The following is an 18,502-nucleotide window of genomic DNA, read 5'->3' on the forward strand; positions in this document are numbered from 1 at the left end:
TTTCTCGCCCCGAATGTCTGGCCCAGTACATAGACGACCTGTTACTGCAGACAGACACAAAGGCAGAGCACATCTCACTTCTAGCAGAACTCCTAGGGCTCCTGTGGCAGATTGGATGGAAAGTGAACCCCAAAAAGGCCCAAATTTTGGAAGACAAGGTGATATATTTGGGAACAATTATCACGCACGGTAAACGCGAGATCGAGCATAAAAGAATTAACTCGATTGTCAAATTGCCCCTTCCCCAGAATGTATCAGCCCTCCGGTCGTTTTTAGGACTGGTTGGCTACTGCCGAAACCACATAGACGGTTCCGCCACCAAAGCAGCGCCCCTTTCCGACCTCCTAAAGAAAAAAGCTCCTTGGAAATGGCTTCCGCAGCATACAGATGCCGTGTATGCTTTAAAACGTGCACTCATCGCAGCCCCCGCACTACAGGTTCCAGACCCACTTTCCCCCTACGCTATAGAGGTAGCTAGCACAGACCGCACCCTTTCAGCCGTGCTCCTCCAGGAACGGCACGAACAGTTAAGACCCGTGGCATACGCCTCAAGAGTTTTAGACCCTGTAGAACAAGGATTTTCTGTCTGTGAAAGGCACCTGCTCGCAGTTTTCTGGGCAGTTCAGTATTTTTCATACATAACAGGACTCAACCCCATCACCATCCTCATGGAATACACCCCCACACAACTTTTATTAGACGGACGACTTAAGGACGGCACAGTCAGCCAGATCCGAGCAGCCCGATGGATCCTTCTTTTGCAGGGACGGGACATCACTGTTAAAAGGACTAAAACCCACACTTTCCTAGCCGACAACCTACAGTACCCAGGCACCCCCCCATGAATGTGAGATTATCTGACCACACCATAAAACCGTCATTTTAACTTGACGGCATGCTAAAATGCTTCCCAAGAAGATAGGAAGTTCACCCCAGAGACCCCAGGCCACAGACACGTGCGCAGCCCTGAGAATATATGTGGATGGCTCTTGCACTGTATTAGTTGGGAAACGCATAAGGACGCGGAATTTATGTAGAGGACGCGCAGGGACGCGCCCTAGAGGAAATTTCATTAAAGCTACCAGGACACTTAGGCTCGCAGGCAGCAGAACTGGCAGCAATTGCTTATATAGTAGATCACCCCGATTCCTTTCCCAGCCTAGCAGACATATACTCGGACAGCCTCTATGTCTGCAACAGCCTTACAGAATTCCTACCCCTGTGGGAAGCAAGAGGATTTGTTTCCGCGGACGGAAAACCCCTACCATCAGCCCCATTACTCCGACATATTTTAGAGCAAGCAAAGGACAGGACATATGGAATCATAAAAGTTCATAGTCACCACCGTTCTTCCCCACCTGGAAATGTAAAAGCTGATGCACTAGCTAAAGCAGGCTCCAGGCATGGTTATTTTTGGAACCCCCCCCCCCCCCCCCCCCCCCCCCCCGAAAGCGCCCCAGTACACGCAGTGCAGGTCTCACAAACCAATATCCAAGATTTAGAGCAGGCCCAGAAACAAGATGAAAATCTCAGGGAGATTTTAAAGGGAAACGTCCCAGCACCGTACGATAAGTTTAGGAACTCTCTGACCACACATGACAGTGTGATCCTAAAAGATAGTCTTTATGCGGTTCCTGAGCAGGACAGGAATCAACTCATTTGTTTGTTCCATGACAGTCATGGACACCAGGCAATTGAGCCCACGGTAGCCCACCTCAGACAGCTCTGTTGGTGGCCGAATTTAAAAGCAGATATCACCCACTATGTTGAGAATTGCCTGATCTGTGCCCAAAACAATCCGGACAGGTTTGCAAAAAAGGCTCAACTTAGCCGTTAATGGCCCCTGGACTAACCCCCTTGCAGAAATGGTTACAAATATGTGTTGGCGGTTATCGACACATTTACAAAATGGGTAGAAGCATTCCCATCAAGGACAAATACGGCGAAGACCACAGCCAAAATTCTGACCCACTACATCTTTACGAGATGGGGACTCACCCGCAGCAGTCCAACCATGCACATCACATCATGCTCGCCGCAGCAGACGACCACGCCCTGCATTCCTACCCTCCCCCAGCCCGACCAGCCCATCCATGGATTCGACCTCGACTCCGCCACCTAACTCTCGACTCCATCCCGCCACGCCCACAAGCAGCAGCATCAGCGACAGCGACAGTGACACAGACGACAGCCACAGCACACCTCGCTACCATCCCCTTACCGCAGGCCCCACTCCCAGCGACTCTGAACACGACTCGAGTGATCCCTTCCTGATCACATTCCTTAACGACCCACACCCAGAACCACTGCCCTACAATGACGATCCCGACTCCAATACCACAGAACTAGACACACGTATATGGCACCGCGACAATTCGTTCAGGCTCATCCGGAACGATGAGATGAACCCCAACTCGCACCACACAGCTTTGGCGAACCTTATCCACACAAGAGTATGGCATCCGGGAGAAGAGGATGACATTGAGTCTGACTCCCACCACGCGAATCCCTTTGCGACCCTGTTCGCAACAGATAACTGAGGTGTCCAGATGATGTTTTAAAAAGGAACCGCTGGAGAGAAACAATGTCCTGATGGAACCTGCACGATTTACGTTGCATGTTTGTTCTTTGCTTAAATTTAAACAGCCTTCCACAGCCCCACGCCAAGTTTGTCCGCAGATACCTGTGAGAACTTGACGGCATGCTTATCAGCCGAAACTGCTGAGAACTTGCCAGCACCCAGTTCATAACTGCTCTTCCGATTCGACGGAAGAGACATTACTGCAACCCACCACGATGACTACATTCTTGCCCGTTCTTGCCGGTTACTCAGGCAGTGGAGAAACGGCAGTGGTCTCCGCCCTGTCTGAGGACCACCCCTCTGGTCAGCTAAGCTCGGGTAGCGCACAGCCCGCCCTACCCGGGGATTCCATCCAATTCTTACCCACCGCGGCCCATACGCACCTCATTTTGGCTCTTTGGTTTCAAAAGTTTTTGTTTTGTTTTAAGGTAACCCTTCGGTTGCTTCCCCCTCATGCTATTTACATCCTCAAACATTTGGATGGTAAATTGCACAGGCTGCGAGACGGCTCGCACTGTTTCAGTATTTTTAAGAATGTCTGGTCCTGCAATTCGGTTTTTAAAAAAAATGAGGGAGTCACAGATGGTGACCAATTATAAAGGGTAATTGGCACTAAAGGACAGACATACTAACACGCGAGATGTGAAGCAAGATAATAACAGAAATTATGCTTGTATCCACAGAATTCCAGAAGCTCCAGGACAAGAGGAGAAAAAAAGAGAGAAGAGAAGAGAAGAGAAGATGAAGACGACCTCCCTCTTTCTGTACTGGACACTATGTATTTGGTTGCGCGCGATCACGAACCCCCTCACCCCCACTCCACAGGCCGTAAATAATTCACTCCCCCTAGCACCCAGAGCCCAGTAACAACCAACAGTACCCCGACATGGTGTGATAAGTTTATCACATGGTATTCCCTTTTGTATGTGGTCGAAGCACTTCTAGCATTGGCAATACTCTGCAGCATCATGCAGACTATTCGCATGAGGAAATGGCGAAGGAGAGCCTACCGCTCTCGCACCCCGGTATACAGGATAAGATCCACTATTTTCGGTTTCCACCAGGCCCCTGAACCCCTTGAGATGTAATAAAGAACTTTCGTTTTTGTCTGTGCGTCTTCATCTGTAAATAAAGAAATGTGTTCATTTGTGACCAAAAGATTGTAAAACTCTGTGTTTGACTGCCAAACCAGAGGAAAATTTGAATGCTGCTATTTATACTGTTAGGAAGTTAGTATGTTTGAATGATTTAGAGTAGTTTCTTGCGGATAGTTAGAGGTTACAGTTTTTGTTTGGTAATGCATGTCCCTTTATGAAATAGAGCCCCTTAGAATTGTTAGTTAAAAATGTTATTGCATAATTATTGTCAGTGTAGAGACCAAGGAAGAGTGCTCACTGGGTCAGGGAATGAAGACACCGCAGTAATGTGATCCTTACGCTTCACGTTGAGGATCACAAGGAGGGACTGTAGCCACCTGGGGTGGACACTTCCCAATTCCAAAATGGATGCCCGCTAAGAATACAGGGAAAATTGGCCAGCTACAAGAAAACAAGCAGGTGCAAAGTTTCCTGTGTATTAAGACTTGCAGAACCCAGACAGAACCGAAACCAATAGCCATCTACATATTAATGAGGAATCCCCGGGAATAATTAGAAACATTGAAGCGATCGGGCCCAAGACAGACTCCTCGGCGCCAGCAGGAGCCAGGACAAAGGAAGGCCAACGGACACATAGGAACCGTGCAGCGATCAGGGAACAGCTCCAGTATTGGAGAAATCGATAGAACCGATTGGGACATGGTCCAATTAATTGGGACCAGGTCCGGGGTCCGCCCACAAGGGCACGGAACCCCTGGGGACTATAAGATAGAGTCCCCAAGTTCAGTTTGGTCTCTTAGCAGGATCCCTCGGCAGCTCTCAAAGAACTCTTGACCGTGACTCTCAGCGAGGAGAAACCTGTCTAGCAGCTGCACCAACCAAGTAAGTCTCCAGTCAACGCACGCTACGAGATAGGCGCTCCTAGCTACTATTCCATATCAGCTTGAAGCCTGCAGACTCAGAACCGGACAAAGGCCATTGTTCCTCTGACCTGGTGGGCCATTCGAAAGCTAAGTAAAGGCCTTTAGTTGTAGTGATAGTCTAGTAAGTAGAGTTTTATGCATGAGTAGTGATTGACTGTGTGTATAATAAATGTGTTTTGATTTGAAACTTACTAACTGGTGTATTGAGTTATTGATCAGCACTTGGCTTTGAACCTCATGGTGGTATCAGAAAGATACCTGGCGACTCTAGGGCAAAGGTTATAAAACAGAGCAATTAAGTAAAAGCCACACCGAGCAACAGGCCTCCCAATCTGTGGTAGCATCAATGCTGATTCCAGTGGGAGCACCATTGATTGCCGAAACTCAGGCCTATCAGAACATTGCAACGTGCCAATGTTGAACAGTGACGCGGTGTTTCCCTTTTCACAATTTTCAGCACTTCTACTGACACATTGACACCCAAAAATAGGGTGCTAGTTAGTTGAAAAACACTCCATTTATGTTCAGAATAATAGTGGACTATCTCTATCAAAGTTGCAAAATGGAGGAAGGAGTCAGATTCTGTAAAATAACAAGCTGCATGTTTCAATGTGGAAATCAGGCAAATAAGTGAACTTTGACAGAATTTCAAAATAGAAATTTATGAAAACGTTACTAGGTGTGAATACGGACTCAGTGGGCGAAATGCCTCATGAGCATGTGGAAAGACTCAAATAAAAATTGGCTGATAGGGTCTTCCATAAGTACAGTTATGTTTGTAGGAAAGAGCAATTGGTTTGAAACAACAAATAAACTCAGGGTGTGAGCCCACTCCCTACACTTCCATCCTGACTGGCTCCATCACAGGACAGGCATGTCCTAGTTTCCCGCAATTTTTATGGAGTCAGGCTGGCTTTTCAAAGAGTCGTAGTCTACAGCAACTCAGAGGTGCTGTGAACTGTTGTCTGCATGAGGGAAACGTTAAAAAAGTAAGTTCAAAAGGTCCTTCTCATGCCTCCATTCCAAGGTAGGACCTTCAAGCTAGGCACTTCCATTTCCATTTGTGAAAACCCTCACGAGGACCATGAGAGATCACTCATTGATCTCCCCATGGGGCTTGTGGAGTACGAGGTTCCATAGTAACAGGTGGAGACCTGTCCTGCTGAGACTCGTTATCAAGCCTTTCAAATACCATCCCAGATTGGTTGGGAATTTCTGTTCATCCCAGGCTGGGACACTAGTGTCGTATACCGGGGGAGCGGCTTTAGTTTTGAGTTAAAATAAATTTGGTTTAACTAATGAACCCTACAATGATATTAGGATGTGTAAAGAAAAAAGATAAAAAGTAATTAATTGACAACTTCCTTCCTTCTTAAAAAAAACCCTAATTTTTAATGCAGGCAAATAAAAGTGTTGATCATCCGAACACTTTACAGGATCAACAGTCGAAGTGCAAGAATTTGAAGCCTTTTTATCTTTTGTAAATAAGCATTGTGCAATTGACAGCATTAATCAGAGAACCAGAGTCAACCAAGTAATTTTCATGGCGGGGCTCAGCTGTTTCAATTGTCTAATGAATTTTTAGGCTCTCAGTCAAGCCTCATTATGTATTCTTGGCTGAGCTTGTTTGGGAGGCCGTCTCTGTTTTTATTATAACTGGATCGAAGTCCCACTGCACTGAGGTGAACATTTTAAACAGCCTGCCTCCACAGAGCAGCCCTGTGGTTACCTCTGAGCATTTTCTTGGGTCAGCTCACCCGACTGCAGCCTACACCCCACCATGCAAAGTGAAAATCTCAGCCTTCCTGGCACTTTCTATGGAGGGGTGAGCCAAGCCAGGAATTTCTTTTTTGACTCCTGCTGCCTGCCTTAAGGATGGAAATCCAACCATTACAATCCTGCTGAGTATCTCTCGCATTTTCTGATTTTATTTCAGATTTTCAGCCTCTGCAGTATCTTCCTCATGTTAGAGTAATTATTAAATATAGGAACTGGGGAAATTAATTTTACTTTAAAGGACTTTTAAAATAAATTTCAGAATGACGGAATGAACTCTATTGGGTTCAGATTCATTATTCTCTCCTAATTACATGTTTCTTTCTTTCTGTGCTTATTAAGGTGAGAGAACTCAGTGAATAGAAAGAATTTATTTTGTACCCTTTCTTCAACTCTCCTCGATCAGTTGCATTATGGGCTGGCTGCAATTAAGTGTTTTTACACAGCAGCAGCATTGCGCCTTTAAATTGAATATCAGTATATCATTCGTTACTATGGCAGAGTAACACTTACAGTTTCCAAATCTGGCCATCCTTGTTGGCTTCCTCAGTATCATCCTGTTTTGTGCCAATTTGTGCTGAATTCGAGACAGATGTATGAATTAGTTAAGAGACGGGTTCCAACTGCTTGAATATGTTTCAATGAAATTTTTTTTAAAAACCCAGAGCTTACAGCTGATCTCGATTCAAGGCCAATATCCAGCAATGAGATAGTAGTTTGTTAAATCACTGCATGACCTGGTGCTCTGAACTGAATTTAATTCCAGATGCGAAAGGTTTATATGCATCACAGGTGAGGATTTCACGATAGCGCAGTAATCAGGCAACTCTGAAAATAGATCAGAGCTTCTAATGTTAACTGTATTACTGGACTAATGGTGGTAATGTCAGACTACTTCGTGGGCAAACATAAATTTGAATCTCATTTTTTAAAAATTTGCCCCCTCCGACAATTTTCTCCCTTCATCGCCCTCCAATGTTTCCACTGATTAGTCAACCTTCGAAGCCTAGATTGCGAGTTTCAGCGGTATCTGCAACTATGACTCGGATCGGATTTGGGCACAATCCTATGGTTCCCCAATTCCCGCCTATGTTCTTTTTTTCAGCAAGAGTAGAAGTCAAGTGAGGATCCTGGCTGCTTTTCCCCTGTGTGTTCATGGCTTAGTGTCACACCAGAGCTTGCCACGGTCGAACTGACAAAGGTATCAGCCTTGGCACTGAACCAGTCCAAGGTGGAAAGATTGAGTCCCGAGATGGAAAAGGGTGGTTTCTTTTGAGTCCGCTTGCGCATGCCTCATTGTAGTTCAGCCAAGTCATTTGTGAGCATCATCTCGTGATTTAGGCTGTGTTGGAGAGGATGTGTCGTGTGGGAGGAAGGCTGGATACCCAGAGTGGGAGAAAGTAAAGAATAATTCCACCCACCCACATAAATACAATATTATGGCACACGAATGATTTATATCATGAGATCTGCCTTTGCAGTCTACTGCTCAACGCCCACCTATCTGCTCATTCCAATTGGATTTCGTAGTAATTCCAAACCAAATACAATTAATGTTTGTACTTTATCTTCGACTTGTGACATGTTTTCTTGGAGTTGAGTGAAACCTTTTTTTTCAGTGAGTGGCAAAGATTTTATGAATCATGCAGGTCTAATAACTTGTTTCCTTCCTTTTCCTTGTGCTTAATGAAGGTCGATAAGGAAGAAACCTGCGTGAAACACGAGGAGGAAGATATTCTCGACATCCCCTTGGACGATGAGGAGGCAAACGCAGCTGCGGCCAAGATCCAGGCCAGTTTCCGTGGCCACATGACCAGGAAGAAGCTTAAGGGGGGAGAGAAGGAAGAGTCCGAGCAGAAGGCAGATGGCACGCCGGAGTGCGAGGAGGATGTGTCCGCAGAAGCACCCGAGGCGGCCGGCACGACTGCTGGGAACTCGGGAACAGCTGATGCAACTAAAGGAGAGGATCAAAGCGGAGTTAACGAAGAGGCAAAAGAGGGGGTATCTGTCAATGGGGACCAGCCAGAAACAGGTAGGAACTTATTCAAAGCCGTTAATCTCTCTGGCAGATCTGTTTTCAGCTGCCTGGAGTGTATGATCTAGATTTTCCTCCCTAAACATTCTCACCTTACCACCTATCCCCTTTTCTCCTTTAAGTCACTTCTTAAAACCAACTCCTCTATGCAAATTTGTTCACCTGCCCTATTGTCCTAGCTCTGTGTTAGTTTTGTTTAATAGTAATCCTGTGAAGCACTGTGAGATGTTAATGTTGTTTTGTGTGTATGAACTCTAGAAGCACAGACAGACAGAAACCTTAAAATAAGCAACACTGTGGATATTGGAATTTGAAACAAGAACAGAAAATGCTGGCAAAAACGCAGCAGATCTGGCAGCACCTGCAGGGAGAGAAAACAGACTCACCGCTGTGTCCATCTGACTTCACCATGACAGAAATCTTGGGCAGAATTCTTCTCAAAAAATGACGGAAGGCTGGATTCTCGGATTGGGAGACTAAGGGCCGAATTCTCCGATTTTCAGGCTATGTCCGGAGGATCCGTGGCATTTTACGTCAAAAAAATCAGCGCCGCCCCAGCACCGATCCTCTGACCAATGAGGGGCTAGCAGCTGCGCCACGACAAAGACGGTCGTAGAATTGCCGGGACCGTGGCCGCGCATGTGCGAGGCAACAGCCTGCAGCGTTCGGGCTGTACAACGCAGTGCCGGCCATGCGTGGACCCAACCTGCCAGGTAGTGCCCCCATGGACACCCCCTGGCCACCTCCCACCAATCCCCCCAGTCCTCGCCGAAGTCCCCCAGCCAGCAGCACGGATCCCACCCGACTGTGGAGGCGCTGGACCCAGTTCGTAGCCACCCCACTGGGTTCCCGACCGCTGAGACCACACTTCCCCCGCGCGGGCGGGAACTCGGCCCATCGGGGGTGCAGCATCGGGGGGGGGGGGGTCTTCAGGTATCGTCCTGAGGCTGTCCTAACGGCATGAGGCGCACTCCTCGATAGTGCCATTTTGGAGGGAGCGGAACATATGAAAACAGGCGCCGCCCCTGATTCCATCGTACAAAGGGATTCTCCGCCCGATCGCCGATTACAAGTTCGGTGTCGGGCAACGGAGAATCCCGCCCTACGTTCTTCTGCTGGATTAGAATCACTCCTAGCCTGCGGTGGTGCTAGGAGCTTTGCCCTGGAGCGATTCTCCCTCCCTTCCCATTTTAATTTACACATGACAGAGAGTTCCTGGGATTCTATTTGGAATCTGGCTATCGAGCCACCCTTTTGAGATGGTGACCCGATGCCGAGGTTCGGCTGTTGGCTCCTCTCCCAGTCCAAATCCTGCTTCCCCATCCTCACTGACAAGTAGGTCATCCTCACCACACCCCCCCCCCCCCCCCTCAGGGTTGTCCCCCTGCACGGCAAGCTCATACGAGAGTGACCCAACCTCTTCCGCACGACCGTCACTCAGACCCCATAGTCAGAGAGCATTATCAGAGATCCCCCCATATTAGAGACCCCAATATTAGGGCCCCCTCCCCCCCCCCCCCCCCCCCCTCCCCCATCAGTCACCCCTGCCTGGAAACAACAGAGCAGCCCAGGCAGAAACTGTAAAAAATAAAATCACTGATTTAAATATACTAACCTGGTCAGCAAGGACGTGAACCAGATTATGTCTGCTGCAGTGGGCTGAGCATTGCACACTGATCAGAACCCAACTGAACCCCGTTTCGGGGCTCTCCTGCAACTCTCCCGACACAGCAAACTGTGCACCTGGTGCAATGCAGCCAGAGAACTTTCCCGGCCCCACATTGTGGACATGGAGCTAGTTTTGTTCTTATTACCTATACTAATCTGGATGAGTGCATCCACCCATTATAGAACCTGAACCATTATATTATTGAAAAGAAAGAAAATCAGAGCTTGCATTTATATCATGAGCTGGATTCTCCAATTGCCGATGCTGAAATCGCGTTCGGCGATCGGCCTGAGAATCCCTGTTTGCGCCTGAATCGGGAGCGGTGCCGTTTTTGTGATGCTCTGCCCCCTCAAAAACTGCATAGCACGCTGTATAGATGGCTTCAGGATGTCACCTGAGGCCCTCCCCGATGCTCCATCCCCGATAGACCGAGCCCCAATGGCATGGGACCTCACGTGGTGGCTGCGGACTGAGGGGCGGCACGGTAGCACAGTTGTTAGCACAGTTACTTCACAGCTCCAGGGTCCCAGGTTCGATTCCCAGCTTGGGTCACTGTCTGTGTGGAGTCTGCACGTTCTCCCCATGGCTGCGTGGGTTTCCTCCGGGTGCTCCGGTTTCCTCCCACAGTTCGAAGATGTGCTTGATAGGTGTATTGATAAATTGCCCTTAGTGTCCAAAAAAGTTGGATTGGGTTACGGGGTTACCGGGTTAAGGTGAGCTTAAATGGGGTGCTCTTTCCAAGGGACTCAATGGGCTAAATGGCCTCCTTCTGCACTGTAGAATCTATGAGTCCAGCGCCGCTACAGTTAGGGGGGGAGCTGTTCTGCTGGCAGGGGGTGCTTCGGCGGGGGCTGGGGGGATTGGTGGGGGGTGGTCAGGGGTTGGTGAGGCGGGTTATAGGGGGGCAGATTTTGGCACACCGGGTCCGCAAGCAGCCAACGCCATGTTGCATGGTGCGGCCGCTGCAGGCCAGCACAGTGCGCATGTGCTGCCGCGGACCCTGCCATTCTCCGGCTGTATCTGCGGGGGCCATCCTGGAAGAGGCGGGGTGGGGAGGATCCGACCTCGGGGGGGGGGGGGGGGCACGGTGGCCTGGCCCGCAATCAGGGCCCACCGATCGGTGGGGGGGGGACTGGTTCCATGGAGGCCTATGTTCCTCCACGCTGGGCCCCTGAAGGGCTCTGCCATATTGTCCGGAGGCCGGTATGGAGAAGGGAACCCCAGCGCTTGTACGGAATCACGCTGGCCGTTCTGTGCCAGCTGGAGCTGCGGGGGCCACTCTGGCGCCGACCTAGCCCCCTAGGAAGGGGAGCATTATTGGGGACCGTTGATGCCGGAGTAGTTGACGCCGCTTTTCACGCCGGCTTGGGGACGTAACCCCATTATTGGGGAATCCCGCCCATAGTGTCTTGCTGCCTATAGTTATCCTTCCTTTCCTAGATTCTGTCAGACCAACCTAGTCTGCATTTTCCCTTTCGTTTCAGATTCCAGCATCCGCAGTAATTTGCTTTTATTAAAAGAGCAGCCATGATCTCATTGAATGGTGGAGCAGGCTCGAGGGGCCAGATGGCCTACTCCTGCTCCTAGTTCTTATGTTCTAGTCTGTGCATTTGAAAGATATCTGAGAAACCTTTCCCCTCTCAAAGCCGCTCTCCATTGTAACACGAATCACATGGGCATTGTATTCAGTTAGAAATGCTGATGAAATATTCCTGTGACCCCATCTTGGACCTATCTATCTATTAACTTGGTAGTAAATTGACAGTGTATAGAAGAATTGTTTATAACTTGACATTCGCAACACTTTTATTTGGAGACTCTCAGTCTACGTTTGCACTCAAGCTGCTGCCATTGCTTCCAAGTGCCAACACCTTGCACCTCTCTCTCAATAAAATAATCTGGGCCCTCTTTAATCTCGAATAATCAAACCACTCAGACTGGCTGTCCGGCAGACTCCAGAACAGGTGATACGACCCCCTTCATTATACACAGTTCTGATACATAACAATTTTATAAGCCTCATAATGACAACACAAGTAACATTTGCACCACACTGGTGCCATCTTCAACAAGAAAGAAGCAAACAGACTCTCCTTGACATTCAACAGCATTATCATTGCTGCATCTGGTGTTATCAACATCCTGAGTGTTACCGTTGACCAGAAACCTTACTGGACCAGCCACAGTAATATTGTGGCTACAAAAGGTCAGAGATTTGCAATTCAGTGGTGACTAATTCACTGCCTGACTCTCTAGTGCCTGTCTAACACCTACATTATGCAAGTCAGGAGTGTGATGGATGAATGCAACTCCAACTACATTCAAAAAACTTAACGCCATCCAGGACAACGCAGCCTGCTTGATTGGCATCCCATCCATCACCTTTAACATTCACTTCCTCCACTGGCAGAGCACAGTCATGTACCATCTACAAAATGCACTGCAGCAATTCACCAAGGCTCATTTGATAGCATCTTCCAAACTCACAACTTCTACTGCCAAGCATAACAAGGAACAGATACGTGGGAACGGCAGCACCTGAAAGTTCCCCACACATCATCCTGACTTGAAAATATATTCTCATTCTTCACTGTCACTGCATAATGTTCCAGAAACTCCCTTCCTAACAGCCCTGTTGTATGTACTTTCACCACATGAACTGCAGTGGTTGAAGAAGGCTGGCTCGCCAATAATTCTCACACGCAATTAGGGATGAGTAATAAATGCTTGCATTTCCAGCAATGCCCATATCCCATGAACAAAAGACAAAAAAGCAGCAGCCAATTAACGCAGAGGAAAATCCCATGAAACAGCAATATGATAATGACATGATAATTAGCTTTTGAGCGACAGATTGTGTGACAAATATTGCCCAGGAGACCAGGGTGTCATGAAACCTTTTGTATCCATTTGAAAGGGCAACTGAGGCCTTAAATTAATGTCTCATCCACAAAGTGGACTTGAACCCACTATCAGCCAGCTTTGCTGAAGTCAATGGAAGAAAAATTAACCTGCTCGACAAAGCTCAGATGATGGGTAGCACAGTGGTTCGCACTGTCGCTTCACATCGCCAGGGTCCCAGGTTCGATTCCCGCTTGGGTCACTGTCTGTACGGAGTCTGCACGTTCTCCCCGCATCTGTGTGGGTTTCCTCCACGTGCATCCGGCTTCTTCCCACAAAGTCCCGAAAGACATGCCATTAGGTAATTTGGACATTCTTAATTCCCCCTCAGTGTACCCGAACAGGCGTCGGAGTGTGGCGGCTTGGTGATTTTCACAGTAGCTTTATTGCAGTGTTATTGGAAGCCTGCTTGTGACAATCATAAAGATAAAAATAAGGATGTGTTCTGCTAGAATTCTGTCCAGGTGCTGAATACAAACATCTATCCATGGTCACGCTCAAAGTTGAAATATATTGCTTATATATAATGATAATGATAATATATAATTATTGCGACATATATTCCATGCAGTCGTGAAGCACGATTTGTACTTAATAGTTAATTCATTTTTTTCAAGCTCTTCTCAGGAACACAATTCAAGTCCAAATGTCAATGTTCCCGACTATTCGGGTCATTCTTGTAAACTGAGACCATAAATTGTGATTGGTTATGTTAAATTACTAAACTTTTTTGTTTGTGTCAAACAGATTTTTTTTTGCTGTCTTAAAGCAGCTGTCAACCTATTTATTTTAATTGGATTTACACCATAAAAACTGAGGGGGGTGGTATTAGTAAAAGCACGTAGGTGTTTATGTCAATAATTTTGACGTTCCTCTCTTATCTCTCTTTTTTGTCCAGTATTTGTACAGCAGTCTGTATTAAAGTCTTTGTGAAAATCTTTAGCCCACCCAGTTTTGACCGGGGAGACACACCGCCAGGATAGCTGTGGGTTGGTTTTATTGTTGCAAGGCATGGGATCCTTAAATAGTCAGTAATCTTGCATTTGTTTTGCATCCGCAGTATCGCATTTTAGGTTGTTAGAGACTAAATAGATCAGTACCCAGGGGAACTAATAGGACTGAACAGTAGGCCATTTCAAGGAGCTACAGGAGCTGAAGCAGTATGCAACATAACTAATTATCTGGGCTGTAGAACAGCATGGGTGAGCTGGTGAAACTGAGAATTGTATTACATAATGGAGCCATGTGAACTGAGCAATATATTGAAAAGGGTGTTGTAGGGCATTGTGTTTCCATCTCTGGTTAGATTTAATTCTGGCAGTTTTAACGCACTATTCCTGCCTCCAAATTCCCCACCAAGTCAACAGCCTGCTTTCCACATCCCCAATAATTTAATAGATTAAAATGTTGGAAGAAAATATCAAAGACTCATGGGCAATATTCTCCATCCTGCCAGCCCCGTTTTGCTGCACGTTCTGCCCCCACCAGCAGCGAGATTCTCCGTTCCTCCAACCGGCCAGTGGGGTTTCCCATTGTGGACACCTCACGCTGTCAGGAAACCCACGGGTGTGGGTGCGCTGCTGGCAAGCGGAGCGTTCTGCCGACGGAGAATCCCACAGATGTTTTTTTATTGCCCCTATAATCTTCCTCTTGGGTAACCTGCAGTTCAGTCCTGAACTTTCATACTCCTGGAGCATTGGTAACCCATGAAACTGAGCTACATATGACACAACACTGAACCGTGCAATTACCTGTGGTGGAGATGCAAACGCTCTATGGGACGAATGGTCCATTATTTGGGAGCCTTTGTTGTATCATATAATAATACAGCACATAATGAAACCATCCAGCTCTTTTAAAGATAAATCCATTGGTCCTCATCCCTTGCTCTTTCTCAGCTTCCTCAAAAATGTTCCCTTTCGAGTATTTATCCAATGCCCCTTTGAAAGTTATTAGTAAACCTGATTTCGCTGCACTTGCAGGTCATTCGTTCTTGATCATAATAACTCACTCCACGCAAAAAAATATTGTCCACATCCTGTGATGATATGCATAAGCAATCATGTAAATATTAATAGATATGACATCCAACCAGCAAATGGCAGTAAAGAACAACCATGTTACACTGTTACCTCGGGGGTCTGGAGATAGTCGCCCTAGTGTACAGTCGCATTTGTAGTAGCTCTTAGATAATCTGATAATAATAATAAAGTAGTTAGTAGATTTTGATAGTTTTCTTATTGTTATCTGACCCGATTATTGTTTAGCAATAAACATTCAACTTGTCATTAACTAGACATTCTCCAGTGCACTAATTCCGTCTGGCCAAGCACCAGAACTAATACATCCCATCTCTGATTCTCTCGTTAATAACATTAAACCTGTCCCCTCTGGTTACTCACCCTTGTGCGACTGGAAAGAGTAGCTTCTTATTTAGAAACCTTCAAGAGTTCAAATAACTCAATCCCCTTAAACATCTCTGCCCTAAAGCAAAAACAGTCCTGGGCTTTCCTCATTGGTATAATAGAGGAGGTTTCCTCTGTATCTGCAAGCAGGGGGAGGGGAGGCTGTCAGAATACACAGTTGAGGGGGGGGGGGGGGGGGGGGGGGTGGTTTGGCCACGACTTCTTGTGAGGAAGGGTGACCATGAAAGTTTGTTGGTGGTGTTGGGGGGCGGGGGGGGGGGGGGGGGGGGGGGGGGGGGGGAAGTCCAGTGGTCAGCAGGAAGTGGCAGAGAGGGGAGATGGTCAGGTGGAGGGGGTGTCGTTGTTCAGAGGGAGGGCTCTGTTCTGTCAATGCAGGACTCTTGTGAGGCCAACCAAGGATACTTGTGGTATGGGGGGGGGGGGGGGGGGGGTCCTGTGGGTGTGAGAGGCAATGCTGGAATGTGGTAGATTAGGAGGATGAGGGTCTGAATGATGGGAGAAATTGTGGGGAGGGGGTGCGGGATGTCATTCATGGGGGTAAGAATTTTCACATGCACCTGGGGAGTGCACATCAGTGTAGGAATGGGGACTGTGACAGGTGTGGGCTGAATGAGGAAGGAAGGCATTTAAAGGCTAACAGCGATGGATTCTCGGGTGATGGGCGGAGGTTCAGGAGTAACCAATGGGAGGGCAAAACTAACAAGGATCAATGGTAATAGGGATAGGGAATGGGTTTCAGGAGAGGGTAAAATGTGTTGGACACTGTCTGGAAGTTGAGGTGCACCATCCTGAGGCACAGGCAGACCAGAATATCAATGCCTTCAATGTCCAACTGAAGAGCTTCCAGATGGGAGGAGGGTCGTCGGGCAGTTGGACCTGAAAGAGAACCATGATAGTCTATCCCGACTATTAAAGAGAAGTTGGATAGAGCAAGTGGGAGCCTTCTCAAACATGGCTTGAATGAGCCTTGATGAAAGAGTGATGCCTCAATGCATAGGCAGCATTCAGGGGGATCTTGAACCAGCCTTGGTACCCACCCCCCACCCTGCCTTGAAGGGGGTGAGCAGGAGTGTGCACAGACTATAAGACAAGTAGCAAGACCAGGAGACGTCCATTAATGGAAATTATTCACTTATTTACAAAGATGCTCAAACTATATGCAGTGATTGTACACTGGGCGTCTTCTGAAGGGTCAAGGTTTGGAAAGCCCTGGCCTCCTTTTGGTCTCTTGCTTGAAACAGGTGCGCCCTCAGAAGTCCCAGAGACTGGAGCTGATGGGGTCACAGCCAGAGGGGACTCAGAATGAATGCTTGTCTTTGGAATGTACTGGGTGGAAGCCCCCAGGGGTGCCAGCCTGATGCTCTTCTTCCCTTTGGGTGCCCATGGATCCAAATGGAAGATGCAGATACTGGTCTGTGGAGAATCATGGAAGTGCCACCGGGCACTCCTGCCACAGAACTGAAGGCGGAAGGGGAAAATACTGGCCAAATGGCAAAAATCTGGCAGATAGAGTGTAATGTGGGAAAATGTGAGGTTTTCTACTTTGGTAGGAAGAATAGAAAAGCAGAATATTATTTAAATAGAGCTAGGTTGCAGAATGCTGCCATACAGAGGGATCTAGGTGTCCTTGTACATGAATCATGAAATATCAGCACACAGGTACAACAATTAATTTGCAAGGCAAACAGAACATTGGTCTTTATTGCTGGGGATGGGTATAAACAGAGAAACATAGAAAATAGGTGCAGAAGTCGGCCATTCAGCCCTTCGAGCCTGCACCACCATTCAATATGATCATGGCTGCTCATGCAAATTCAGTATCCCACTCCCGCTTTCTCTCCATACCCCTTGATCCTTTTAGTCCCTCATGTCACGCCCTGCTCCCTGTTGAGTATATCCAACAAACTGGCCCCAACAGCTTTCTGTGGTCAAGTATTCCACAAGTTCACAACTCTCTGAGAGAAGACATTCTTCCTCATCTCAGTCCTGAATAGCTTACCCCTTATTCTTAGGCTGTGAGCCCTAGTTCTGGATGCTCCCAACATCGGGAACATTCTTCCTGCATCTAGCCTGTCCAGTGCCATCAGGACTTTATATGTTTCTATAAGATCCCCTCTCCAGAGAGTACAAGCCCAGTCGATCCAGTCTTTCTTCATATGTCAGTCCTGCCATCCTGGCAATTAGTCTGGTGAACCTTCGCTGGACACCCTCAACAGCAAGAGTGTCCTTCCTCAAAATAGAGACCCAAACTACACACAATACTCAAGGTGTGGCGTCACCAAGGCCCTGTATAACTGCAGCAAGACATCCTTACTCCTATACTCAAATCCTCTCGCTATGAAGGCCAGTATGTTATTAGCTTTCCTCATAGCCTGCTGTACCTGCATGCCAACCTTCAGCGACTGTTCCACCATAACACCCAGGTCTCATTGCACTTTCCCATTTCCTAAACTGCCACCATTCAGATAATAATCTGATAATAAAAAAAGGGAAGTCTTGCTGCAACTGCGCAGGGCATGGTTCAGACCACACTAAGAGTACTCTGTAGTTTTTATCACCTTACTTCAAGAGGGACATACTTACATTGGACGTAATTGAGAGAGGAACTTGGATGAAGAGGCTATCTTATGAGGAAATGTTGAGAAAGTTGGGTCTCCACATTGCAGTGCAGAAGAATGAGTAGTGATTGTACTGATACATATACGATTCTAAGGGGTTTGACAGGGTAGATGTCAAGAGTATGTCGCCAACTTGTGGGGGAATCAAAAATTTCGTGGGGGGAGCAGTTTCGAAATAAGTGGTCTCCCATATAAAATGGAGATGAGGAGGAATTCATTCTATGAGGGTCATTAGTGTTTGGAATTCCCCCTTCCAGGGAGCAGTGGAGGGTGGATCATTGAATAAATTCAAGGCTGGGTTCGGCAGATTTTGGATTGACAATCACACTAAAGATTATAGGGGGACAGGCAGATAAGTGGAGTTAAGACCACACCAGGTCAGCAATGATCTTATTGAGTGATGAAGCACACTCGAGGGACTCCTATTATGTCTGAATAGAAAGTGAAGCTCAGAAAGGCCAACTACTCCTGTTGTG

At 47.3% G+C, this 18,502-nt stretch overlaps 1 protein-coding gene across 1 annotated transcript in view; it reads left to right on the plus strand.

Annotated features, from left to right (window-relative positions):
* The window catches only part of nrgna (neurogranin (protein kinase C substrate, RC3) a), a 71,545-nt gene that overhangs the window by 11,588 nt on the left and 41,455 nt on the right, over positions 1-18,502 (plus strand). Inside the window, exon 2 of the mRNA XM_038779357.1 lies at positions 8,070-8,409. Within this exon, the coding sequence (XP_038635285.1) occupies positions 8,070-8,409 (340 nt within the window). The remainder of the gene's footprint in view (positions 1-8,069; positions 8,410-18,502) is intronic.

This window comes from Scyliorhinus canicula, chromosome 19, assembly GCF_902713615.1.
Source record: "Scyliorhinus canicula chromosome 19, sScyCan1.1, whole genome shotgun sequence".
NCBI classification, from domain to species: domain Eukaryota; kingdom Metazoa; phylum Chordata; class Chondrichthyes; order Carcharhiniformes; family Scyliorhinidae; genus Scyliorhinus; species Scyliorhinus canicula.